Genomic DNA, 27,274 nt, shown 5'->3' with positions numbered 1-27,274 from the left:
CCCTTCAGTGATGCATAAATGCAAATCTCTACACATTTCAGTCATAACATTGGCTAATCTAAAATGTATACCAGGCAATAATAGGAAATAGCTACTCATTGGGCAGTAATAGGACCAGTAACCAGACATGATTAGAAACCATGCATATTTTCTGTGTTACAAAAATATTATATGATTGGGATAAAGTGATCAAGGTACCTTTTCTTTACATATTCCACATACTGGTTGGATTTAACATTTTGGTCAGTGGTGAAACTGATCTATGTTGACAATAGGGGCAGTCCTACCACCGCTGGCACCACAATATGTGCACTCAATCACCCTTACTATCCAAAACATTTCAAATCCTGCCTAATCATGTGCTTCCAGATGCCTATCTCAGATATTGGCAGGAGATATCATTTAATGAGGTCTTGCTGAAAGGAAGCTCGCTGAAATGTTCCTCTCACACCCCAAGAAGTGCCACCTGTGTTTTTTTGTTCTTCTTGGGTAGAACAAGTTTCCATGACACCTTTTGTGCAGGTTTTTATAAATAAGAGCTGTAATCCTCTCCATCTCACTGACAGCAGCATTGTATTTTATTCAAAGACAGACTTTGGCTGACTTTGTTGTTAACCTGATGGGTGTGCCTGTTATTCCTTTCAAAACTATAGTGAAGTCTGGTTTCTTGTTTAACATTCAACTGTAAACAACTGACCAAAACTGCTCTGCCCTGACGACGTTTTACTGGGTGGATTGATGATGCCCCTGTCATTTTTGGCCTTATGACAGATGTGTTTAAACTTCTCCAGAGCTCCATAATTTTAGCAGGATGTGAGGCTACAAGAGAACATCATGTGGTAGTAATCTTAATTTGGCTCATGCTAGAACACACCTCTTCATCTGGATTACTGTTTTCCTGAATGACTCTGATCCAAGACAGCATCTCGTCCCTCCCTTCGGCCTGAAACAAATACTCGCAGTCTGAGGTGGTGAGTCGCAGCACATTCTTGCGTCTTGTGTCGCTATAGGAGATGTCAATCAGACAGGCCTTGATGCTGATTCGTAGTGGTTCCTCGTCAGAAGGCGTCGAAGCATGAGACACTGCGTCCTTCCTGTCTTTGTAGAGGGTGAGGTTGTAACCTTGTAAAACGGCATACATTGGCTTCCATGATTTCATTCCTCCACCAACACGCTGCAGAGATGGGGAGACAAGAGAGAAATACTTACATCCAAACATTAGTGACACATGTGAGTGTTAATTCAATGTGCGAGTGTACAGACATACCTTATTTTTATCTGTACTATGTTGCCTAAAATTGAGCAACCCTTCTTTGGAGGAACTGACGAAGATGTCAGAAGAAGAATCCCTTCGAGATCCAGAATCACCCGAGGATTTATGTCCGTCCAGAGCCTGCAAATGTGAATTCATGACATGTTCTCTGGCATTATTCACAGATAGTAGAGTGTGACATGAATCACTGGGAGAGTGAGAGAGGATGATGACATGCAACAAGATCTCGAGGGGAATCAAACTGGGGATGTCACAGTTACATGGTCACCAGGACATCTCAATAAAAAAAACAAAAAAAACATTTCTGTCTCAAAACACTTCCCAAGGAAGCCAGTGAGGGTAAACAGAGAGCATCAAAGCCCGTCTGGTAGTCGAGCAGTAATCTGATTGTCCAGTCAGTGCTGAAGGTTTTTCACCTACAGTGTTAAAGTATTTACTTCCTCAGTTATGTCCAAAACAAAACCGAATACCACTTCTGTTTCTGTTCTCTTCTGGGTCTAAATTTGGGGGAAAATACAGTCTTACTTGAAACAATGTTTTCAATCATTACTAGGGATGTAAGAGTACATCAGTCTGTATCAATATCAATTTAATGATCAATCACCCTATATTATTGATGCAAAATTAAAAAATGTATACATTTTATCAGCTTGAATTATGCCTTTATTTTGAAATTCCCACTGTGTTTATTCTTGTTGTTAAAGGAACACTCCACCGCTTTTTCATATTAAAACATGTTATTCGGGTAAGTAAGACGAGTTGATACAGACCTCTTGCGTCTCAATGCGTGCACTCAATCAAAAATAAAACGTGGCGGAAAGCGCCACGTTTTATTTTGTGTCGCCATACTTGGTCGTTTAACTACTCGTGTAGCTGTATTTAAATAGGGAAAACGTGGAGGAGTTTGGTCGCTTCTAACTATCCATCTGTGTGGATCCTAATGAATGAACTGGGCTAAGCTAAGTGCTAGCCAAGTAGCTCCGCGCGCCAGGGCGATTGAGTGCACGCATTGAGACGCAAGAGGTCTGTATCAACTTGTCTTACTTACCCGAATAACATGTTTTAATATGAAAAAACGGTGGAGTGTTCCTTTAACAGTGTGTAAAAGCAGGTGCCTGAAATTTGTCAAATCGAAATCGCATTGTGGCAGACAAATATTTTAGCATTGTCCAAAGAATCGCTATAATATCAAATCATGAGGAAACTTGTGCTTTACACACCTAGAATTTTCAAACGTTGTAATTACAGAAGGATTTCTATTTGCACATGTTTATATGCCACTATCTGGGCAGGTAAAAACTGGGTCCAAAGAAAGAAAAAAATCAAATGCTGCATAATGGCACAAAAAAATACACACTGCGAGTAATCCTATAGTTCCTCACCTTCCTCAGGCCCCTGAAACTGGGCATATTCTTAGTGGAAGATCTCCTACACAAGTGGAAGAACAAAAGAGAAGTCAGAGACAGTTCAGACAGATCCATAACACAAAACAAATGACAAAAAACTCAAGCAATGGCATTATCCAAGTATACATTCACCTTCTGCTCTCCTCCTGGTAGGTATCCAGACCCTCATCGTAGGATTTGGACCGCTCTGTTTTGCTGGCTGTATCAGACTCCAGCAAAGCACTTCTCAGGGATTCTATTCAGTGAAAAAAAGAAATGATCTTAGTTGTCACTTATAATGTGTTAATGTGGGTCACAATAAGCTCTCAGGGGTGGTTTTGTGTTTTTAGCCATAGTCTAAACAAATCGATCTAAAATGTCAGTCATTTTTTCTTTCCAAAGGACTGCACAGTAAAGCCAAGCCTTGACTGACACGTCCATCACACAGCCAACCAAACTATGTTTACCTTGGTCATGTGACAATTGACGACGAATGGGGCATGGTGAGCCTGGACTGGAGGGACCTGTCGTTATGGATGGTGCAACAGATATCACAGCGGAGGGTGGAATAGGAGCGGCATCCCGGTCGACACTGGGGCTGATTGGCTCATCTATGATGACAATACAAAAGTGAAAATACAAATTTTGTCACATTTAACCACATATATTTCTGCTCTACATTTTCACATTACGTTTCTGTTTGGAAGAATGAAGCCTGCTACATTTTTTCTTTCACATCTGTGTGTCAAAGACAACTTCATTAGCCATCATCTGTGGGATCTAGGAAAAATTAAAAACAGTCTTTCTAGGACTCCCATGGCTTACATGGCACACCACAGCTGAGAGTGTGAGCAGATCATCTTCTGACATGTTTCTTGAGGGAAAAGGAAGATCTTAACACTTGAGTACCGCCCACTCCTGGCACTTCAAGTCTGAAACAGCTCAGAGTACAAAGCTGCTCTCTGCAGCCGAGGGGCTTTTGGAGCTAAATTTAAAAGCAACTGTCCTAGTTCTAGCCTGTACCCAACTTTGAAACGGGGCAAAGGCAAAAGGATGTCATCATCTCCCCAACAAGCCCTGTTTGGCTATCCAGCTACGGTCCTGCCCGTCATTAGTTAACATTTAGTAACTTTAAAGTCTTCCAAGTTTATTTAGTCTCTCCAAAAAATAAGATGAGCAATGTTTTCTACTATACTCGGCATAAATCAAAGTCTATAAAAAACCCAAAGGGCTGAAACTAAAAAAAAAAAAAATGCAGTGCACTTTTGCATATGAGGCATAAATGTAGCGAAAAGAACAGAACAACGCAGGTCCCTTCAGGTTTAATGTTCACTCTCCTGACAGGCCATACACCGGGCAGCTTGCTATAGCAACACCTGAGGGGTTCTGCTCCAGGCCCAAACTGTTCATCACCAATATCATGAAGCCACTTCCTCCAAAAGAATCTCACACAAAACTAGTAAAAGAGGTTTTAGAAAGTGTATCTAAAATTAAACTGCATAAATATTTAATTAATCAAACTAAACTGGAAGGAGGAGTGTCTCTCTTTCTGTATGTCTGTCCTTCGATTTTCTTGACAGCTGTTAGTCCGATCGACATCACACTTGGCAGATGTATTGCTGGGGACCCAAGATAATGCAGTGTTGAATTCAAGCTCTTGGGAGCTAGAGGACATAGTAATAAGTGGTGCATTAATTACACAGTTGGTAGTTTATTGAGAGGGGACTGTTTTAACTGTGTCACTACCAAGCAGCAAACTGAAATATTTAAGACAACAGTAATGTAGGGGGCACAGTTATGTCATGTCATGTGCTGCAGGTGTATTGCTCAGGACCAAAGGAAGCGCATTGTCAAGTGGGAAGTTTTTTGGATGAGCAGTTCTCAAAGCTGAAAGCAGCACTCTTCTAACAGGCACGTGCTACATTATTTAGTTCAAAGTAGGACCAAATAACACTGCAGAAGGAGTGAAAAATATCAGACACTGCCTTCTAAAAAAGATAAAAGATATACAACTTCCCTTTAGTTTACCTAATAAGTTGATGGATTTGGGCTATTGGACCAAATTACCTCACACGACTTAGGGCTTGACTAGTGGGCTTTCAAACAGGCCATTGATGGAGGCCCAGCGGCCTACACAATCAGGGCACTGTTGTCCTGGACTAGGGCACCAGTCCCAGAATGGTGGTGTTGCGGCATCATCACTGCCTGCTTTGTCTGTACCTGCACCTGGCCAACCAACATTACATGGACCACTTAAAGAACAGCGGAAACACTGTTGGTAAGCTGCAAGTGTAGTGACCTCACTGATACTGAAGGCATTCCTCCAGACCACCCCTATGCAAATAAATAAATATGGTTAAAAAAACTCTTAGTAAAATGTAGTAGGAACAACTTCCCAGCAAAAAAAAAAAAGTAACTTCTGTTAAAAGACCCAAATCAACCAAATCAAAATTAGAAACCAACTCTTTTCCCTTGGGTCAAACGAAAACTTTCCAGTACTGAAGCTGCCTGTGGCCTAGTTCCTCTATACTGTGTACCTGCAAAATACAGAATGTTTTCTTTATGTCCTCCCAAAATACAAGTACATTAGCCACCAGAGACATGGTACTTAAATTAAAACCACCAACAAAAAGCTGATCTGGGTCTTTCAATGAAAAGCAAATTTGTTTAAAGTTTCTTTTCACTCTGGTTCTTTGATATCCACAATTAAGAAGTAACACTGAGAACCAAAACAAATACAGCAACAACTGACTCTCACAGAGTCCTTACTCTTGCATTTTACTAAATTGTGTAGTATTACAGAAACACTGGTAGACAGACACGTGACAGATGATAGGGGGCCATATATATAGATATCTGAACATTAAATATCTAATATATTTTCAATCTGACAAGATTTCAAAAAGGGCCTCCATCTGCAGACACAGTCATGCCTCTAGCAATGTAACTATGGCTACATTGTCATTAAGGCACACCAATAAACATGCTGTGAGTTCCTATAAATTATGTCACGAACTGATTTCAACAGATTCTTTGACTACACTGAAAATCTTGGCATTAAAACTCAGTAGATTTGGAAACAAACCCTGATACAAAGCAGCGGAAAGCAAAACATTCTGATAAGCCCTCAAAGGGATTTAGTTCAAACATTTTTGAAAACTGCTTTTCAAAGCACTGATGACAACTATTTAATCACCAGGAAACATATTATGGGAATACTGAACCATAATTTAATCCATCCTGAGGAGAGACCATTCACGAAAACAATATTTTAAGAGGAGAAATTCAATATATTCCATAATGTTTAAGCCATCCTTCACTCTGCTCCAGTTAAGCTGAATATCCCACAAAACCTGATTAATAACATCTTCCCACAAAGATTAAATTTGTAAACATCTCCCCAGCCCTGTATAGACGTCCACACACACACACACACACACACACACACACACTAGATCAGATTAACAATGAAACTATAGCCGTCTACATTCTCCACAGTCAGTTTTCCATCCATCTATTTTGCAATGATTTCTTTAGCTCTATGGTGGAAGCCCTTTAACTAGCTACAGAATCAGCTCTGTCAGACAGCCTCACGTTACTACTGCCTGCTGTCGTTGCTATGGCAACTTTGGGCGGCAAAGCTTACAGCTGATTATTCTCTTACCGATGAATGGAATGGAGTCCAGAGACTCATCCAGGTTGCTGGAGCAGGAGGTGTGACATTGTTCCCCAAGGTGGCGTATGCGTATCTCTCGACGTGCATCGTTGGGAAGCCAGCATGCCGCCACATCTGCTGTCGAGTCTGGTCCGTCGTCAGTCACCGCCAGGATGTAGGAGGGGTGCCGCAGAGGGCTGGGGTTCTTTCCAGAGGGGGGTTTCTCTCTCAGAATGACTCCAGACTTTGTTGGGCTTCGCCCATTTATCTGACTCTGGGAGTCTGGGTGGGCTGGCTTGAGGATGCTAGGCCTCTGAGGCATCTGTTTTGGGGTGGAGCATGAAGATGACCTGGGTCCTACTAATGCTGCGTCTCTGCCTGCCTCAGCAGCCTGCAGGGTCTCAGCACGGGTCCGGTTCTGGCCTTGTTGGGTAGAGTGGGGTGCATGGTTTCCTTTGACGACAACTCTTTGGTCAACAAGAGAATGTTCAGCACTTGTGCTCTTTCCAAAATGTGAGTGTCTGTCTGAGAGCATGGGTGAGGAGCGGGTCTGAAGAGAATCTGGTCCCTTAGGGTAGAGAGAAAGGTTTGGTGCCGGCCTCATGCCACCGCTGTATCCAGCTGAAGGCCTGTAGAGCATGGCGTGTCTGGGAACAGACTGTCTGCTGGGCCTCGTACCTTGGTCTGCCCTTCCGTACCCTCCTCTCCTCTCACTGGGCCGAACCAGCTCTGCAGGGTCAACATAGTCTGTGGAGTGTGCCCGGGCTTTGTGCATAATGCCGTCTTGGGATGCGCTTCGAGGTGGATAGTTCCTGGTATTGCCCATTCTCTCTGCACCGCTCATGCGGTCCTGTGAAACACTGCGTGGTGCAATCTGAAAGTGAGGTGGAGGTCCTTGGTATGACCTTTCATGAGACGTACTCCTCCGTCGTATGCCCTTAGGGCCCCATTCTCCTCTGGGAATGTGATGAGTAGCGCCAAAGGCTGTCTGACTTGATGTTCGCAAATTGTCCAGCCTCTCCTGGATAGTCCGACTACCATGGGAATGGATTCCTTTGTTGTCAATGTACTCCCTGTATGTTTGGTAAGTGCGCCAATCAATGTTTTGATTGTTGCCTGGGTAGTGAGGTGCCTGACCTCCATATGGAACCATTCCTGGACCACTTGGATAAACATCAGCCTTTCGAGGGTGAGGATACTGGGCCAGCGACCCGGGTCTTCCCCTGACAAAGACAGGGTCCATGTAATCTATCCTATGTGCTGGACCCATGCGCCCCATTTTGGCTGCATCAGGAGGAACCACGACAGTCCTCACACTGTCGTTGCGTATGCACACTGCCATCTGGCTTTTTGGATATGATTGAGAAGGAGGAGGAGATGGAGGCACTGTGATTTCTTTACGATACCCATGGTCAGGAGGTGCTGCTGGCCCCCGGCAGACCTGCCCAGCTGAGTCTGTCGTCTGGGCCATGCCCGGAGGCTTACAGTCTACTCTGGGGTAGCATACTGGGGGTGGTTCAGGAATGTGACAGGCATTTCCACTGTAGCTACTGCGACCACGGAGGTAGGCATCCTGGGAGTAGGCCTAGAGAGAGAGCAGCAAAGCAGTGTTACAATATATATAGTACAATCTGCAGTTGCAAACGTGTGTAATATTCAACAGTGTGCTACTAGATGCTTACAGAGAAGTCAAGCGTGATATTACAAATGCGACTGGATGCATGTGTGTGGGCAGTGCATGTTGCAGTATGAGTGAGCGGAGGCGTTAGCAGTTCAGGGGTGTCAGTGGTCTTCATCTGCTCCTTATTTAGAGTTCTCATGGTAATGTTCACTGTTCCAGCTGATAAGCCAAAGTAACAAATGGTGTCGGTGCTTCAAGCTAGACTTTTATGGTACAGAAATCTTTCTCCTCAAGTCTTTCTCAAAACCTATCAATGGTTTGTTGCTACCAAACAACTGAAAGAAGGAATGAACATATTATATAACTGCAAAGACCATAAGACAAATATGGAATGGTGTATATTTGTGCCAAATTCAATATTTCACTTGCACTGTGACATTTTCAGCAAAGATTGTGTAACGATCAATACATGTTAGATAAGGCAATCAAGTATCTAACACTCGACATATGTGAACAAACCAAACTTAAAATGTACAGTAAAATTACATATGACAGGTTATCAGTGTCTTCATTTTCCCACCTCAGACCGACGGACTATAACCTCAGACAGACAGGAGGTCGCCCATCCCTCATAGAAAAAGTGCTATACTTAGCCTGCCTGATTATCATCCAAGGTTTGGAAGCCTTCACTGCATAGAATATTCAAATCAATGTCAATAAATATACAATTAAAGCTTAAGCTTTCTATGGGCTTGTTAGCGTCACTACAGTTATCTGCAACCTGTAACATAATGCATTTACAACAATCAAAAAGACATGTAAAGGTATGAGGACTTTGATCCTGCTACCTGGTATCAAATTACAATCTTACATAAAGCTGTGTGTGTTGCACAGCAATCAGTGCCAGGCTCTGTTCCTCCCTTTGTAAGCATGAGTGTGCAAGAGAGTTCAGAGGTCACTGGCCTTTATCACACTAATGACATCTGGCATGGAGGATGAAGAAGGGGCGAGGCTTCTCCGAGATGCCAGCTGGATGCCAACTGGAGTGCTCAATCTAACAGGTACTGCAGCCACAGTGCATCAGCCATTTCTACAGTCTACACATTTGAATCACCACCACAGAGCTGACATTTAACAGTTAACCACGGCATCTAAATGGCAATAATGTAAAACCTGAAGACCACGTCCCGTAATGACGATGATGACATGCATGACATATACGAAATGAGACAGCAAGAACAACATGTCAACGTCAAATGGGGACCCAGTCTGCTGTTTGCTTACCAGATTAGTAGTTTCCAGAGAAAAACGCTGCCGTTACAGCATGTGAAAACGAGAGTGTCAAGAAATCAAGGGAGACAGGATGGAAGAGAAAAAGATGCCAGCTGAGCAAAATGCACACATTATAAAAAAACAGCCACGGCAATGACTGGGCTTGACATGCTAAAAATATACCAGAGCTGCAGCAGCAGTACAGAGGGATGAAGAAGCAGATATGTAGCAGGGGTTGCCACGTTACGACCTGCCTGTGCCAGTCTGTCCTGGGTAAGGTGGCAGGAGCAGAAGCTTGCCTCTCATGCTGCTGTTAAGTCTCCATGGTTGTATCCATCTTCAGCCAGAATATTACGCTAACTGAACAAGGTGCCTCCAGTCTATGTCTCTCTCCCTCCCTCCCTCCCTCCCTCTGCTATTGCTCACATGACAGAAGCAGCAGCTGCTGATTATACATTCAGCTCTGATGGTACAGCTCCCACCCCTCCCACTCCTTCCTCCTCTCTCCTTTTCCCTTAGCATCAACCTGTTCTAAACACAGGGCAGTCAGCTGATTTTATCTCCTGGTTTCAGCTCATCATTCATGCTGTTCTCTGTTTTTTTTCCCTGTTCAGTATTTCCTCTGCTTTGCTGGCGTTCAGTTCCCTCCCTTTTTTCTGCTCCCTGAGCGTACACTCTCTTCATCTCTTTGCTAAGCAACTGCTGCCTGTCTCCAAGCAGTAAGTGTGCGCTACCTCCTACAGTGTAATGTCATCCTGCTAGCATCTCCGATAATCAGTTTGCCTGCCTACATTAATAGATATTTTTTGTGCGGTTCTGTGGCCAGTGATTTCACAACACACGTGTAAGATACAGTGGTCTGTGTAAATGGGAGCAGTGAAAAAAAGGAAAGGAGGAACTAACAGGGAAGAGGCGTGGAGTAGCATTCAATTGGTAGGAAAAAATCAGAAAGAAGAAAATGAACTGATAATAAATGTAAGGCAAGGGATTTTTTCTGTGACATGATTAGTTTCATTTAGTTGAATCAGGATATAATGCTACATCTAAATAATACATAGCACTGACACCACAATTTAAATATTTTAGAAACATTTTTGCGAGGGTCTGGTGCAGACCAGAGAGAGATTAATGGTTGTCAAAACAATATTGATATTGCAATGCTGGACGTCATTCTCCTAAATGATTAATTGACCTTTACCTATTGAGTTAATTATGAGGATTCAATCTGGACATAAAGTATTCACAAGGGAACATTTCAGGTAAAGCAAACAGCCAAGCTCTTTATTATATAATTCATAAACTGGCTGTCAAATAACAATAGGCCCTTGGGAGAAGATTCCTGAGCATCCTGACAAAGCACTTAATGCTATTTGCCATGGATATGGAACAGATGAGAGCACCTTCCTACTGCCCTGGATGTGCAGAATGCATAGTTGCTGAGAACAGCTGTCTGCAGCATGCATAAAAGGTTAATGAAGGATCTAAGTGCACAAGGTATGAGAGCTCATCCCTGCGCTGGAACTATTTGAGGCACACACAAGCTGCATTTGAAATTAAAAATGTCACGCCAGTGATTTGCCAGAAAATGATTAGGACAAAGAAAGACAAAGATATTATGTGAAGTGTAAGTGGGTTAAAAGTCAAACACTTTGTTACTAAGAAACTCAGTCCATGGTCTCAAGACACACCAAAATTGTTTTATCCTTTTTATATGCAAATATTTTTCTGATGAATAATTGCCCTAAAATTAATAATTTGTTTTTTTATAGATTTTTTTTTTGGCCATTTTTGGGCTTTATTTATAGGACAGAGTGAAGAGGAGACAGACGGGAAGACAAGGGCTCAGAGTCGGATTGGAACCCGGGCCACCCGCTTACGAGGACAATGCCTCTATGGTACGTGCTCTACCAGGTGTGCCACGGGGAACGCCCCTAAAATTAATAATTTAACATTCTGTATTTAATGTGCACATCTTAAGCTCTTTAATTGTCTTGGAAGTTACTTGCCACTTCTCTTAAACTATCAACTCTGATGTCCACTATATTAGCCAACTGATTCTGTGGAAGCAGTCACAGAGACCTCAGTCATAATGGAAAGAATATGTCACTGTACAGTCACCTCATGATTACACAAACGCTGGTTATGAGAAAAGAAGTGTTTCACTTCCCTTCCTGGTTGGATTTCTATTCAATGAGACATAGTAAAGGAGAACACACCATGTCTTTGAAAGCCATCCAATATATCACACACATACAAGTACATGATCACAGAAATTAGACACCCTTCACATCCCGTGGCTCTTTTTAGATAGTACCTAACCTGCCACAGGCAAAAATACCCACTGTTTAAAGTTTGAAGACACTAACATTTGTGCCTTGAACACATCACAACACATACTGATGGAGCTGTGTTTATCATACTATTATATGTCTGTATTTGCATTTTAGATAATGCTTGCTCTACCAATTCAACTGGGCCATTTCGGCACTTGTGTCAGCAGCAGTTTGAGGACAGGAAGGCCGCTCTGGCCTGATTAGGAGGCCTAGATAGAAAACTCTGATGGGATACGCAGGCTGCCTGCATCTCATGACTATTGTCCCAAAATGAACTACTTTAACTAGAACAGCACTGTGTGATAAGGTATAGTGGAATTTTTTGTGGTACTGGACAAACAGTGAGACAAGAAACTTTCAAAACTGTGTTTTTTTGTTTTGTGAACTAAACTAAATGGGATTGAGGAACTTACCAATTGCAGTATATCCTCATCTTTTGGCATTACACAAAGTTCAAGAAAGTCACCACTGTTGGGGAACAAAAACAGATTTAAAACAGGGAAAACACACTACTGCTTTGCTACAAGCATCCATATACTTATTTTAAACCTCACCTGTCTTGAATCAAGGATATAACCTCACAATAGGCTTTCCCGATGATGCTTGCTCCATTCACCTTTACTAAGCGATCACCTAAAGGGAATTAAGACAGTAGTAATAGCATCAGTAACAGAGGGGGTAGTAAAAGACTGTAAGCTGTTTGTCTAAGAAAGCAGATAAATCAGTCACCTGACATTTGAGTTTACAGTAATTATGTAAGTAAGGGTTCCTAAAGGTCCCCAGTATCCACTAAAACATAAATCACTGGGGCATCTACCCAAAAAAGAAGCACAAAAGGGAGAAGGAGCACTTTCCTACAGCTACATGGCCTCGCTAATGTTTTGCTTCACAGCAGGAATACTGTCGGGCCACTACTGAAAAGTGCACTCCATGCATTTTTTCTCCTTTTGCTTGCAAAACGTCAGTGCAATAGCTTAGAGGAAGTGTTCTGCTCTGCATGACATCAGTTACAGGATTATGCCTGGCTTCTTGTAATGTCATGACTTTGGTAGTTCTTTCACTCTCAATCAATCAATTTCTACAAGGTTTTGGTCAATTTAAGAGACTGACTGTTTGATGACTGGTTATTACCTGTGCAAAGCCCAGCCCCATGAGCGGGGCCGCCTTCCTTGACTTGCTTCACGAAGATGGTGTCCATCGGTTCTAGCCTATTCCGTTGTCTCCCTGATGGAAAGAAACATGGCAGTATACTTTAGAAAACAAGTATGTAATGCAAAGCCATAAAACCATATACACTGTAAAGTACACAAAATGTTAACAGGATGAAGATTGCACATGCAGAAAGCAGCACACAGCAATAGTTTAGACTTTGTTTGTTTTTTTACAACAAATGAAGCAAGAGAATGACAACACCATGTAACAACTTAGTATTCTGGTCAAAGAAGCTCTATACTGAAGGCTGAACCTTAAATGTGAAAAACAACAACTACAAAACTTACCAACGAGTGTCAGATTGAGCAGTAAATTGTTTCACGACATTTAGGTGAATAGAGAGAATGGTTGCATTTCAGAATGAGGGAGAAACTGTGGGTTTTGTCACAAGATCTGGAATCAACATTATGACAGCAGAGTAGGCTGTGCTTTGGCCAATCCTTTCCTGTATTACAACAGTTTTGAATAGTCTTGATCATTAATTGGTTCAGAGAGAGAAAAAAAAATCTCAATAGGGGAAAATGGTGTGGTTTTAGGGAGGTGGATGAAAACAGCTAAAGAGAGGAAACCTGTTTGCTCATGCTGCTCCTGTCTCCTAGCAGCTGCATGGCTGCAGAAAAAAAACGAAGGAAAGAAAAGAAAGAGAGGGGGTGAGAGAAAGAGAGACTGAGAGAAGGTAGAGTGACAGTGTGCTCAGCTGCACAACTCCCACTCTTTCCTTATAAACTGAGAAATAGCTCTGGGCACAGCCAAAGAGTGGCTAAAATGCTTCACCAGTAGTTAACATTCTGTTAGTGAGTCAGCTCACGATTGCTCACAAACTACAGTGGATGGGAAGGCCAGCATTTAAAATGACCTGATTTATGAGTTTATGAACGTAATAAAAGATAAATATCAGTGATAGAAGTTACATTTAGAAGAAACATGGCTTTTGGTCCATAGTCATGTAACAAAATACTATAAAATAACTGCTATTTCTGAATGCTTTGTGTTCAAGCCTTTGGAAAAGGATACACAGGCAATCAGGTGGCTTTACATTACTCAGTGATGGTATAAACAGTATAAACTCTTTGAAAACCTCACAAACAGAGACACACTCGTGCCTCCATTTTTCTCAATCTCCACACACGAGATTAATCATGCAGAATCACATCCTGGGGACTCACATTATGTAATACTGCAACAGGAGTCCCATACAACTACAACAGCAAGACATGCTCCCTCTGGTGGTATACTACTGAACTGCATTACAATCTTTACTGTGGAGCTGTTTAGAAATGCATATAAGAGCCATGGTAAATATTTAAATGCACAGAGGAAGCAACTCTTAGCCTTTTCCACATTGAAAACATGCAAATAGTAACCGTTAAATCAATGTGTACAATGGAGCTTTCTTTTATACAGTACTCTAAATCAGACAAACAGACTTGATTTAGCTTAACTATTAAAAAAATGCTGCATAATATTTCTGAGTAAACACTAAACTTCAATCAGCAAACGAACACTTCAGCAAAAAGCAGACTAAATGACAGCTGTGTTTGTGGCCAAAGACAGCCTTGCTCGATGTGAAAGAGGGAAGAAAACATTAGATCACAAGTGCACCCAAACTTGACCCCAGAGTTGTGACAGAAGGGCTTTGTCTTGTCTTGAGAAGCAGGAGACTAATACAATAAGTGAATTGATGGTGGTGTGACACTGTGGATGAACAACAGCAGCACACTCATAACCATGATGCAATGTTTATATTCATAAATCAGTGTTTTGGCACATTATTGCCTCCTTCAGAATAAAACCACACATTTGTGGGTGTGTCTAACTGGGGATTTCCACCGGACGCGTTACAGCAGCAGCACGTCTCCACAGCGTTTTTGCTGCGTCTGTCAATTCACACCGGGTGCGTTACAGCAGCAGAACGTCAGTTTAGCGAGCCGGCCGTATACACGCGAGATAACGAGATCATGCGATAATCCTGACCATACGGGAGACCGCAAGATCCCGTGATAAACTTTAAACTCTATTTATACAGTCTATGGATAAACTGTGTGTATAAAGTAAACAACAACAACAAAAAACCAACTTACTTTGCTTCTCTGAGGTGAAAGATATGTTGATCTGACCATCTATCCTTATAAAAACAATATGTTATGTCATAAATGATTGTATGCTGTTCCACTTCAACAATCAGTCTCTTGTCGTCCGTGTCGCCGATCCTCTGAGACCCTTTGATTGATTGGTTGCTGATCTGGTGCCCCTGTCATAACATAATGTTGATGTGAAGTAGTTTTAGGCTGCATGAACTGCGTATTGTGTTTTATTTTGAAAGGGGCGGAAGTGTTTTACGCTGATTCTGAGTCGGACTTCCTGTCTGGTGCGATCTGCTCTGTTGAGATTCACGCGATTTGGCAGCGTCTCGCGGAGAAATAGAAGTCCTACCTAATGCTCGCGTAGAGACGCTGACGTGACGCTGCAGTAACGTTACGCTACGCGCCCGGTGGAAATGCTCTCATTGATTAAAGTGTAACGTATTTGCAAAGTCATACGCGACTCTGACGTTACGCTGCAGTAACGCGCCCGGTGGAAATCAGGCTTAAGGGCGAGCAACACAATGACATCATTAATCTTTATAGCAAAGCAATGGTCAAAGCGAAGAGGTCTAAATTTTGTTCCATGCCTTAGACTGAAGATCATGAAATAGAGATACAGCTCTTCAAAGATGTTTGGTTGATCCACGATTTCTCTACCCACAATGGTCTATTATTGAACATAATAGCAATGGTCTGCCCATTTGCAACCCCAAAAGAAGTAGGTTTGAATATACAAAGGTATGACCCTTGTTGCTGATGTCTTGATCATAAACTGTATAAAAATAGTGAGATGTAGTCACTGTGATATCACCCATTGGTTTGTGGACTTTCAAAGCATCTGATTGAATCTGGCATTTTGGAAGTCTTCTTCTTGGTTTATGGCCGTCACCATATTGTATCAGGAGGCAGAATGACACTACATCATCAGCTAACACTAATGCTAGCAAGCTAGCTTGATAGGCAAGTGGCACTCGTTATTCAAAATGAACAGCTGACTCCCTGGAGTGTCTTTTACTACTGTAAATAACTTTATCCACTTCCACTTTAAATTAGGATGCACCTTGGCAACCAAGCTAGATAGATAGTAACTAACTTAGCATTCTCCTCCCAATCTTCACCCTCTCGTCCATATGGTCACTTCTGGCTGCCAAAAAAGATGGAGATGCCCAAAATATCAAACTTGAAGCTCCGAAACCGTTGTCCACAAACCAATGGATGATTTTACAGCGGCTACTTGCACTTCTTTTATACAGCCTATGCTCCTGATCCATCACATCACAAGATTCAGATTATATAAAAATCCTATTAGTTACACTTGATATAATTGTTAGAAGCATTCACATGATTGTGGTCATTATTTCAATAGAGATTGGCATTCTAGTTCTACAATCTCATTATTCTCTTTTCTCTTAAGCCTAGTATAAATAATCAATTTTCAGGTACAATTTTAGTAATGGTACCCTTTTGCTTTTTCATAATAAAAGTATTAAGATGCTCATTTAAGTCAGGCAAAAATAAATTGCTTATATTCACTGAGTGCCAATGCTTTGGAGAAAAATCCAAGTTGTCTTATGGACTAAATTTATTATACAGATTAAGTGTGTTTCAAATCTGAAGAGGCCAAAAAAATAATTCATGAATAATAAGACAGCATCACAGGTATGATCTCTCCTCCCTTCTTTTGATTTCTGTCTATGCTATTTCTTTGATGTGGTTCTGTGATCAGGCTAGCCCAGTCTGGTCTAAAAACCATCCCAGGTTTTTCCTTCTTCAATTCTGGCATGCAGCCTACGCGCCCCTGTGTCGAGCATTATGCAACTGCCAGGATTCTTTAATATTCTCTGGCTTACTCAGTTAGAAGCAACACAGTTACAGACTAAAGGGTTTCCTTCAGTGTTTTAGTTTCTGGTTGAAATATAAATCAAAACTGCTTTAATGGGTGCTGGCTTTCCTGTGTGGTTACATCAAGTTTAAATTTGGACAATGAGCAAGCTTCTGTGTGAGCTGGAAAGCAAATGCCTGTTGTGGCAGTGGGTCCCTGAAACTGTTCAAATTGAAATGGAGACACCACAATACCACTTTATTATGTGGTTATGAGCAGATGCTGTATAAAACATAATTGAACTGCTATTTAGAGCAGTCTCTATCAAGTAGTGTGAATTTATGCCATTTTATTTAGTCTTAGTCCTGTGTCCAATGTCCTTGTTTTTTTTAATCATATATACTCAACCAAACCCTGTTTTAGGAGTCTGGGGGTTTAAGTATTTTATTTTATTTTAGTCAAAGAAAGCAGACAGTCTTGTGTAGTTATAGTCTTGTCTTTTGGTAATTTTATAGAGAGAGATAGAGATAGAGATGGATGGATAGATATAGTCATAGTTAGTGTTTATTAAGGTGGTTAATGAACATATTTATTTCTAGTTTGCTTTAACTGAATTAACATTTCTGCTTGTCTGTGCCTTGCTGTTTGCATCTACACAATTTACTGTGTACATACATCATATACCGTCCATTCAGGATTTTAATTGAATAAAAGCCACAATTATCATTAGTGCAGGACTGTAAACAGATTCAAGCACGTGTTGGCGTGTATGTGCAGATGACCATGTGACTTGTGCACTCTGCTTTCTAATAAGTTGTGTCTCCATGTTATATTACACAACAGCTCAAGTGCTTCCGTCCCAAAAAGCTGCTTTACAGTTATGTGACATGAATATCTGAGCTTGACTGACTGTAGTGTTGTGTGTGAGTAATCAATAATGAATGCCTCTACCTGTTAGGTCACCATATCATATTACTAATGTTTTTCCCTCATCAATTTTTGTTCCAAAATTAGGGCTGTAATGGTTCATTGCACACAGCAGCATACAGAATACACAGTATGTAGACTGATGCACATAACGTAGATCTGGAACCAATGTATTGAAGGGCGAGTTATGCCCTGAAACTTTTGGTTGTACACTCTAAGCAACAGGCACAGAAGTACATTGGAGTGCAAGTAAGTCCCACTATAGAAAGTGCATATGTTATGCTGGAGCTGGAAGAGAGATTTTTCTAAGATGTGGACAGTGTCTGCGATGTTCCACCAATGTGGGGTTTGTGAATAGAAATACATCCAACATGCTAACAGTGGGAGAAAATATGAACCGGAACCCAACTCCTGATCATTGCCGTTTCAAGCAGCCTTAAGACATAAAAGCAGAGTGGGATAAAACAAGGCATTTACATTGACATATAGCCAAAGCGGAACTAAATGAAATAATCCTATTACTTTTTTCTGATGCTTTTTATTACTATCCATTTAATATTTCTAATTTCATAGCCGAAGAGATGCTTTTCAGTTTTATACCCTTTTTCAATTGGGAAAGTGTTTAACAGTGTAATGCAGAAGTGTTTGAAATGTTCCTTACTGTGATGATAGAAAATAGTTTACTAAGGTTTTGCCAGAGGTGAAATGCTACCTCAGACCCCAGCAAGAGAATTTTGTCTGTCCTTGACACTTGAGAAAGAAACTGATCTTTATGCATCCCCTATCCCAGAGTGAAAAATGTCTTCTCAAGGCCACCCATAATCCTACAATCAAATTATGTCCATACATATTTTAGAGTATTGTGATACTTTTACAACTGTACATGACAATCTCTGAGAAAGGTTAAAACTGATTTATGGGGTTCCACCATGTGTAATGAAAACAAAGAGATGACTTGTGCATACAAAACTTCCCTTCCTCAACATATTCACATTGAATTACAGTGGTGGTTTCCTGTACAATTTCACTCTCCACGGAATATAAATGTCTCATAGTCTGTGCTGCCCGCATGGACGAATTCCAGGGACAGCAGCCTCCTCACAGTCAACAAATGGCAACAGACTAAACACAGAGCTAAGCCAACAAACAAGCGCCTGGTATATCACCTCACAGGAGAATGGGCAGTAACAGAGTTAACTCAATCAAAACAGAAATCCTCTCAACTAAAATGGAATATATTCTGGGTGGAGAAACCTTAATTAGTAAACCTTGCCCTAAAAAGTGTTGCATGATGAAAACTAAATAGAGACAAATTGTAATGTTTTGGCACATGACATAATACTGCTCAAATAAAAGTTCTGTCTTTAGCAAAAACAAAAGAGTCAGATTGTTTTTCCTATAAAATAATCAACCTTCAAATATATACTAAAAAAATATTTCAAAACCCTTAAGGGCTATGTTACTTTCTTAAAATCACAAGCTTTAGAGACTTTAGGGCCTGTAGGATCCAATTACTAAATGTGTGAAACATGACTGATGGTTAACAATCTTTGCTTTTGTTTATGTGAAAAAATGACAAATGAGTGACAATTGTTTAAAAAAAAGGAATGGATGGTGTTTTGCATAGGAATTGTATTTCATTGACATTTGATATGCAACTTTGTATTTGAATAAATATAATATGCCAGGAGTTTATTTTGAGGTGTGTCCCTTACGAAGAGAGAAAATAGAATAGTATGAGCGTAACAAGAGGAAAGAGGGTCAAACCCACACAACCCAGTAAAATTGAGGCCATCTCTTTCTGACAGCCTTTTTATGGTGAGGGGGAAAAGCAGCAAGAGCAACAAAGTGGAACAATATGAAGAGGTGGGTCAGTGCAGGACAGAAACAGGTGGTGCTGACCAAACCTTTCATGCCTCCACAAAGGTCAGCGACACACAAGAGCTACATTGTTCTCATAGCATAAGGAAGCAAAAAGAGCCAAAGAGTGGATGGATTAAGAGTAATTCGAAGTCAGAGTCTGACTCAGCAATGCTGAAGGGCAGGCATGAAGGGAAACAGTCAAGTTTTTATGCTTACCTCTGCGGCCATGATCTTCCTCCTGTAAAAACACAGACACACTCAAGTGACTTTGTTGCTCATGGTCACAGAATTCAGGTATCAGGCTTTTTGTTGACTCTGTGTAATCTTATGTGATAAGCAAAGAATACTTGGGTGCATAAAACTAAAGAAAGCTTCTGACAAGTTTAATAGCAAATCCAATCCTGGAGTTTACCGGGAAGCAGTGCATGGTCGACTCTGGTGGGTACACGATGAAGTGACGCAGGGTGAAGCCGAACCCTTGCGAAGTGCGCCGCAAAAGCACTGTTTTGGGTCTCGGCCATGAGAACGGCTCCTCTTCCGTTGAGTATTGCGCTCCAGGTGACTCGGCCAAGCTTCTCCACTCTGGAGAATCATTCTACACAAAAACAAAAAGGTGGAGATAGGAATTCAGAACTTGAGAAGATCTATGACATTTGTGCTGAAAAATATAGCTATGAAATCTTGAAACTGAAAATGTAAATGCTAGAATACACCACTGCTAAAATCCCCAAAACATGTCACTAAAAATACATCACAACTAAAGTCATATAGGATTTACACAAGGCATTACCTTTTTCCAGTTGAGCTAAAATAAATTAACCCCAAGTGTCATTCATTCGTTAAGGTTGGACATGGTTTAGAGAATGGGCTTTTGAAAACATCACAAGCCGTTTGGTGTTTACAGTAAAGTCATGGCATCCTATTTTCACAGCTGGAGAGAGGAGCATGTCAGGCTTCAGGGCTTTGGACAGCCACCCCTGTGTTTACTGGCTATTTATAGCCTCACACTTTTGTGGAATTGTGTGTGCAGCAACACCCCTCTTTACTCAGGTCTCCCTATATCATATTCCCTGTGTCAGTAAGACTTTCAGGCATGCCTCTGTTCAAACTGTCTTGTATTTCCACACAGAAAACATATTTTTCGTCACACTGTCTCAAACAAACCCTACCCCTCCCCCATGAAGCATAGACTTTCCCCCACAATGTGAGGAATTTGATGAGCTTGCATTCACGCTATCTCTGCCTGGGCAGATATGTTGAGTAAAATGTCAGAAAATCAGAGTGAATTACCTGCATGTTGACGTAATCAGTGCTAAACGATCATAAAAAAGAACTACTTGTCTGACTAATGCAGTTGCCCAACTTAACAAAAAAAATACTGTATGGTTTGATTAAAAGAGAAATAAATAAATCTGAGAAGCTCCTTCACTTAATCCAGCTGTTGCAGGGAGTAGAGTAAGCCAAACCACATTTCACAAAAAAGAAAACAAACATGAGAAACAGTTTGTGCACACAAACTTAAAACCACAATAATGCTGTCCAATTGCCCCAAGTGTGTCACAGGATTAACAGCCACAACTCAATGGTTCATTAGAAATAAAGGGTTTGCCTGGGGGTGTGCACCAAGTTAAAGCATGTTTTACTGTACACTTTGCAGTATGTTTTACTGCTTCTCAGCAAAAAAGTTTTTCTGCTTTTCAACCTTTCTAAGAGACGGTGATGTAAGCTTCTTGGATCAAAGTGTATTTTAAGTGGCACCAAAAGCTGTTGACCACATAAGGAGTTCAAACGTGCATACTGTACAGAGTATGGACATAAAACACTACTGTGGCTGACTGAGAAACTGAGCTGCAGGTGCAGCTGACACCCATGTATTTCGATGAAACTAGCAAAACAGGTTTTACGATGCATAACCAAGCTGTTTTGTGATACCTGCATGTCAGTGCTGTAGTCTGTGTCTGTACGAGTCCTGGGTACCTTCACGCCACCAAAAAACATTCAACTCCAAACCCAGAGAAGCACTTGTGTTGATATGACAATAGATCAACTGGATGTTTGGAATGTCTGCATTGCTCCTCTCATGTCTCCGGGGCAAGCCAATCCCAGTCAACTGGATCTGATTTAGCAGCCGGTGCACGCTGCGATTTCCAACCCTCTGATCTTTAGATGTGGAGGACAGAAGGGGTGTGGGCCTCCTGACAGGCACATGCCAGGCGTTGTTATCATTGCCACTTGCATAGTTAATACTGTCTTGACATTCCAGGTGAATAAATTCCAGACACACATTTCCCTCATGGTTTCCTTTTCCCATTACCTGATAAAACACTTTTATAAAACCCTCTATTATTGGGGGGGAGGGACTAAACCTGGTAGACCAGATTATTAATGCTTCTAAATAACTGTAACAACAGGTCAAAGAAATCAACATAAAGGAGAAAAGACAACTACAGGAACTACAAAGACAAAACACATGAAAGAGAACACGCACATCAAAACAGCTATTCTCTCCTGCCCACAAATGAATGCCTCCCTTACCCATTTATGAATCACCAGAATGCTAGACTGATATTTGCACTGGGTGAGGCTGCCGGGATATAGTGTTTCAGTAGGCATTTCTGTTTCTGCTGGATATTTCTTGGATTCAAGGACTGACCAGGCTCGTGTCTCAGAGTGAGAACATTAAGTTAAAATACCAGATCCCAGTTAGTCCCAAAACTGCAAAACCAACAATGAATGGATTCTTGAAACAAGTATTGCCTGTGTGTGACATAGATCTTTATTGCCACCCCAAAACTATTTAAAACACATTAAGCCATAACATTCCACTGGTCGACATATTCCTTCAGTATGATCGAAATGGGGACACCAAATTTATATCAATACGCAGCAGGAAATAGTACAATAAATGTGCCATTAAATCCCATTTGACACCCCTAATGGCACCAATACAACAATCTCCAAGACTTTTTAAATTAGGTTTTATGCATGGCTACCATACAGTTGCACTGAGACGATTGCCATGGAGGGCTACTGGGCTGAGACATATGACTGACAGTCCCACAATGTTGAATGTACTATTTGTATGCACAGACATAAAACCATTGTGTAATGCTCTTCAAAATCTATTCTTGTTTCAGAAACGGTAAACCATTTGTACCAGCGCATTAAGTGGCATGCCAGAGTACAAGTGGTCATTTTCTGAGAGATTGCAAGGCGATTACATCAGTGGTTCCCCTACCACAGAGATTAAAAGGCAGGCAAACCAATACCACCCACTAACATCAGAAATTTTAAGGGAAAGGCTTTACATGCACAGCTGTTTACACACCACAAATGTTGTTATCTAGACCCTAAGTACACAATGAAAAAGAACTGGAATTTCCACCTTGTTCATTTTAACAAAAATTATGAAACCACACAGCATGGTCTGTATGTTTAAAAACCTCTGGTGACATCACCAAATGACATCAGCTCTAAAAACATCAGACAACACAGTCTTGAAATGGGACGAAACCTAGTTCTCTGTGGGCTGCTAAATTCTACACCACATCCCATCCAAACCAAGCACTTAACTGTGAAAAGCCTAAGATAATGATACAGAGGGCCACTGGTGAGACCAGGGCGTTCCAGCTATGTAGTGCAAGACAAGGTTAGGCGCATCATTACTCAGACTATGTGGACACGTGGTGCGTGTTTTGTGCATGCCACACTTCTAGTTGTAATATACAGACTGGACACAGAAAAGTCCTATGGCTGCTGTTCAGGATTTATTTTTAAATGCCTGTACTTTTTCCAGTACAATCCTTCCAGCATCATTGTCTAAACATCCAAAAACTTACTTGGTGGTTCTATAAAAGAGGGGTACATGATTTGTATTTTACCAATTGTAGAGTAAAATGATAAAACTGATAACTACATTCATAATTTGTGACAACTGGCTGCTGACCTCAGTAACTACAGTGAATTGAAGCAGTATGAACACCTGCCCACTATCATGCGATCTCATTTTTTAAAAGATTTATTACTATTTGCACAGATACAGGTCAGTACAGGTACATTGGAATTCTTTCTCTCAAAGTCTAATTTGTAAAAAAACAAAAACAAAAAAAAACAGTTTGTCATAGGCGAATAATGAAAGTTTTTTTTCAGCATATACAGATCATCTAATTATCCTAAATGTTAATACAGAAACAAAAAGTATGAACTTTCCGTCTTCCACTTCCTTACCCAGGAAAAACCAACCCAGGAGGAACTTTTTTTTAAAGGATGCCACACTGCATCTGCTGAAAACAGTAACACTGAATGAATTAAGGCTGCGCATCACCCTTGCACAAGTCTAAAGCCCGATTAAAAATAAATAAACAGCCCAGCAACAATGCCTTCTAAGAGAGATGAGTGCTGTAGTGACAAGTAAACTGTCTACACCGGAGTTTAGCCATGAGACCTGGCTGCTCATACACCCCACTCTCATCTGTGGGAGGAAATTACTGATGCCTTGGCTTTGGTTTCCTGAGGAGAGTGATTTAAAAAAACACAGCTGTTTAGCTGTTTTTCTCACAAAGCTTTGCCAAAGCTGTACGTTTAGTACTTACTGACCTGTAAATATTTTTTGCTTGTGTGACATTTTTTAATCAAAGACATTGTTGGGACAATTGTTTCTGCCAAAACCACACATCTCTAATCTGTCACATAGCTCATAAGGAATAGATTTAGTGAGCAGTTGATCGGACAAAAGGAAAACAGCTGTCAGCTTTCTAAGATACCCCTTTCTGTTCATGCGTCTCCAATGATTCAGTGTTCGGGCTACGAGGTGAGCTATTTTTCAAGACAGAGAAAACATCACAGGCTTTTCTACCGAAGATGACAAGTATGTTTTTATTCCAAAGAAACCATGGAAGGAGGAAAAACTCAAATCGCATAACCCATCTCTTATGCCCCCCCCCCGAGACATTACAGACACAGCCATAAGACAGCAGGAAGTAACAGACTTCTTCTATCCAATTGAAGGTCAATTTTCCCTTCCGATAGCCATCAGTTAGCCATACGATGCCTGCACTGAGGGCTCTGTAAAAGACAGCCAGCCTAAATGAGATAAACACTGAGCTTTAATGAGGCCAAGAATGTGGGGACGAGGGGGGGGTCTGTTTGTCAATAGCCCCCTACAGGGCTAAATATGGATCATGCACCATCATCCGAAACAGTAATTTATTTCACTCCACTCTTATTTCTGTTGTTCTACTGGAGCATAATAACCTGACAAGAAGGTATTATGAATAGGGATGTATAAGATATATATCAGGCCAATGATGGGAAATTTATATTATTATGAAATATGGCAAATAAACTATTGACCGAAATTCGGAAATCTAAAGAATTATGTATGATTTAATTAATGAATTTAAAGTAGGTTTGTGATCTGCCAGCAAACACATATTGAATATAAATGGACATTTCTGATTTGATAGATTAATATTATGCCAAAGCCTTTAATTTGACTTAGCCAAAGTGTGATTGTGATTTTTTTTTGTAGGGGAAAAAAAGGAGTCAGAAGTATTTTTTGTTTTTTCTGATTAAATAAGCCAATTTTTGTTCAGAATTATTGTGGGAATAAAACCTGAAAGTCTACCTAGGCCTGTCACGGCTTCCCAGAAACTATCACGATAAACGATAGTATTGTTGTATCAATATTGTTTTAGTTTTATAACAATATTAGAGCATATAATAAGTACATTGTGTTCCACAGCAATTAATTTTTAAATCTTGAGAATATTAAACATTGGAATTAATAATTACTTTTTTTTTAATTAATAATAAAACATAAATAAATAGACTACAACCAAAACAAATAAAATATATTTTCAGGCTCTGTTAACAAAACATTAGAATGAGATAAACATTATGTTTTATATTATTGTATTATTAAACTAACATAAACAACTGGAATGGCTGCTTGGGAATAATTTTTTTCTGGCAATTCGTGCTGTCTTTCAAGCATTTACAGCATTACTTTAAACAACACAAAAAGTCATGCATGTAAACGACAATATATCGAGTCCAGAAAAAACTATCGTTTTCATTTTTATATATCGAACGATAAGTCGATATAGCATTTATCGTGACAGGCCTAAGTCTACCCATCATGCAGATGCACAGATTAATCCTACGATATTGTTTGACAGAATAAAGATTGTAGACTAAGAGAAAAAATCCTACAACAGACATATCACACAGAAGTAAACTGATGGCATCCAATCCAAAGTCTCTGTGCTGCAAACTCAGTCTGACCAGAGGAATCCAAGTAGAGGAGGAAGACATTAAGCCAACTTTGTCTGGTATCTAGATTCAGCTGAAATGTTTGAATACTAAGCACTATTTAGCTGATAAAGTAGACAAACACTCTAGTGTAGAGGAAAAATCAAACCACCAGCAAAAGCCAAACACAAAAATGTTAACGCTGCTGATATTTTTTTCTCTTAGTAAAAAGTACAAGCATCATCTACCAGGCAAATGATCATAACGGCTGTAAAATGGCCAAAAGAAGTAGTACAATATTATACGACAAGCATGAAAGTGGCTACCATTTGGGAGACAACAGGGGCAAATATGTAACATATTTCTCTTAATATCACTAAAGATTATTTTCCCTGATAGGGCAAAGTAAAATTGTATTATTAAAAACATCTTTAAAAAAGGTTTTAATCCACCATGAGTCCATTCTTAGGATATCACTTCCACTCATTTAAAAAAAGTTTCTGTTGAAGACAGTAACACACAAAAACAAAAGGCACACCCATTCATCATGAACACCTTTTGACCAATCTTCGTCAACTGAAACCACAAGGTGTTTTTTGTTAGGCTTTTTTGGCAAAGACACATTTAAAAAAGTGATTAAAAAAAACATCCACTTTCTAAATTCATTAAATCCACAGTGTCATCATTTCCAGAAAATCCCAGGACCAGAGACTCCAGGGGGTTTCCGGCTCAAAATTAGCACATGAATTGGTTTGTGTGGTAGCCTTATTAGAGGGACTGCTCAAAGAAGGATTTCCACAGACTGCACTGTACTGAGGTTTTCCCTCACACCATACAACACTGTCAGAAAAAAGACCTAAAACCTGTTTCTTATCTATTATGCATGGGATTTTTTTCTATAAAAGCAACAAGCTAAGATCGTATTTTGCCTGGAGTTATTTTCTGGAAATATGAGCACATTTTCTGCATCTGAATCGTAAAGTGCTATTAAATGCATTCATTAAACTTTTTAATAAGTTAAGAGGCTGTATCCAGATGGTCATAATAGCAAAGGTAAGCAAATTATCTGAGTTTGTTTTTTCTAGCTATGACAGTGAAAAAGACAGGGATGAAACACAAGCTGTCTCTGCAGTATGACTTATGAATGAGCTCTGTGTTAAAATATCATTGTGCTCACTCCCCCCGCCCCATATGAAATGGGGTTCTGATAACTAACCTAATGAGAGAGAGTTTATTACTTGATTTAATATCTTTTTAAGTACTGAAGCATCCTCAGCACTCTTGTGCTCTATTCAATGATCTAAAATCAAATTCAGTACATCTAGATGGTTTGAAGTGACAACACAAGGAGCTTTAGTGCAGTCATTTACAAACTATTCACATTTGAACAAGGGAGGCTTAAGTGAAGAGCTGAATATTAGATTAGAGGCAATCAAGGGAATGAAAGAAAACTTAAGATTCTATAAATAGCTACCCTTCCATTTCAAATAGTATGGAGTTGCTACCTAGTTTACCATAAGGTCTTCATTCAGGCGACAAGCTTTCAGAGGAGCAGATGGTGTTCTGTCTGGTATT

At 40.4% G+C, this 27,274-nt stretch overlaps 1 protein-coding gene across 4 annotated transcripts in view; it reads right to left on the bottom strand.

Annotated features, from left to right (window-relative positions):
- The window catches only part of arhgap21b (Rho GTPase activating protein 21b), a 39,228-nt gene that overhangs the window by 9,869 nt on the left and 2,085 nt on the right, over window positions 1-27,274 (bottom strand). For 3 of the 4 annotated variants that reach the window (XM_059343837.1, XM_059343839.1, XM_059343838.1), the window contains exons 3-13: window positions 19,860-20,042; window positions 19,664-19,685; window positions 12,671-12,763; window positions 12,094-12,172; window positions 11,953-12,007; window positions 6,323-7,898; window positions 3,126-3,269; window positions 2,812-2,914; window positions 2,656-2,701; window positions 1,268-1,393; window positions 875-1,174 (exon numbers count right to left, since the gene is read on the bottom strand). In XM_059343837.1, the coding sequence (XP_059199820.1) occupies window positions 875-1,174; window positions 1,268-1,393; window positions 2,656-2,701; window positions 2,812-2,914; window positions 3,126-3,269; window positions 6,323-7,898; window positions 11,953-12,007; window positions 12,094-12,172; window positions 12,671-12,763; window positions 19,664-19,685; window positions 19,860-20,042 (2,727 nt within the window). Of the gene's footprint in view, window positions 1-874; window positions 1,175-1,267; window positions 1,394-2,655; window positions 2,702-2,811; window positions 2,915-3,125; window positions 3,270-6,322; window positions 7,899-9,218; window positions 9,593-11,952; window positions 12,008-12,093; window positions 12,173-12,670; window positions 12,764-19,663; window positions 19,686-19,859; window positions 20,043-27,274 lie in introns of those variants that run through there. The other variant, XM_059343840.1, reaches the window with a different exon arrangement.

The sequence above is a fragment of the Centropristis striata genome, chromosome 11 (assembly GCF_030273125.1).
Source record: "Centropristis striata isolate RG_2023a ecotype Rhode Island chromosome 11, C.striata_1.0, whole genome shotgun sequence".
Taxonomy (NCBI): domain Eukaryota; kingdom Metazoa; phylum Chordata; class Actinopteri; order Perciformes; family Serranidae; genus Centropristis; species Centropristis striata.
The sequence above is the reverse complement of the archived record's forward strand: the minus strand, read 5'-3'. Positions and strand labels throughout refer to the sequence as shown.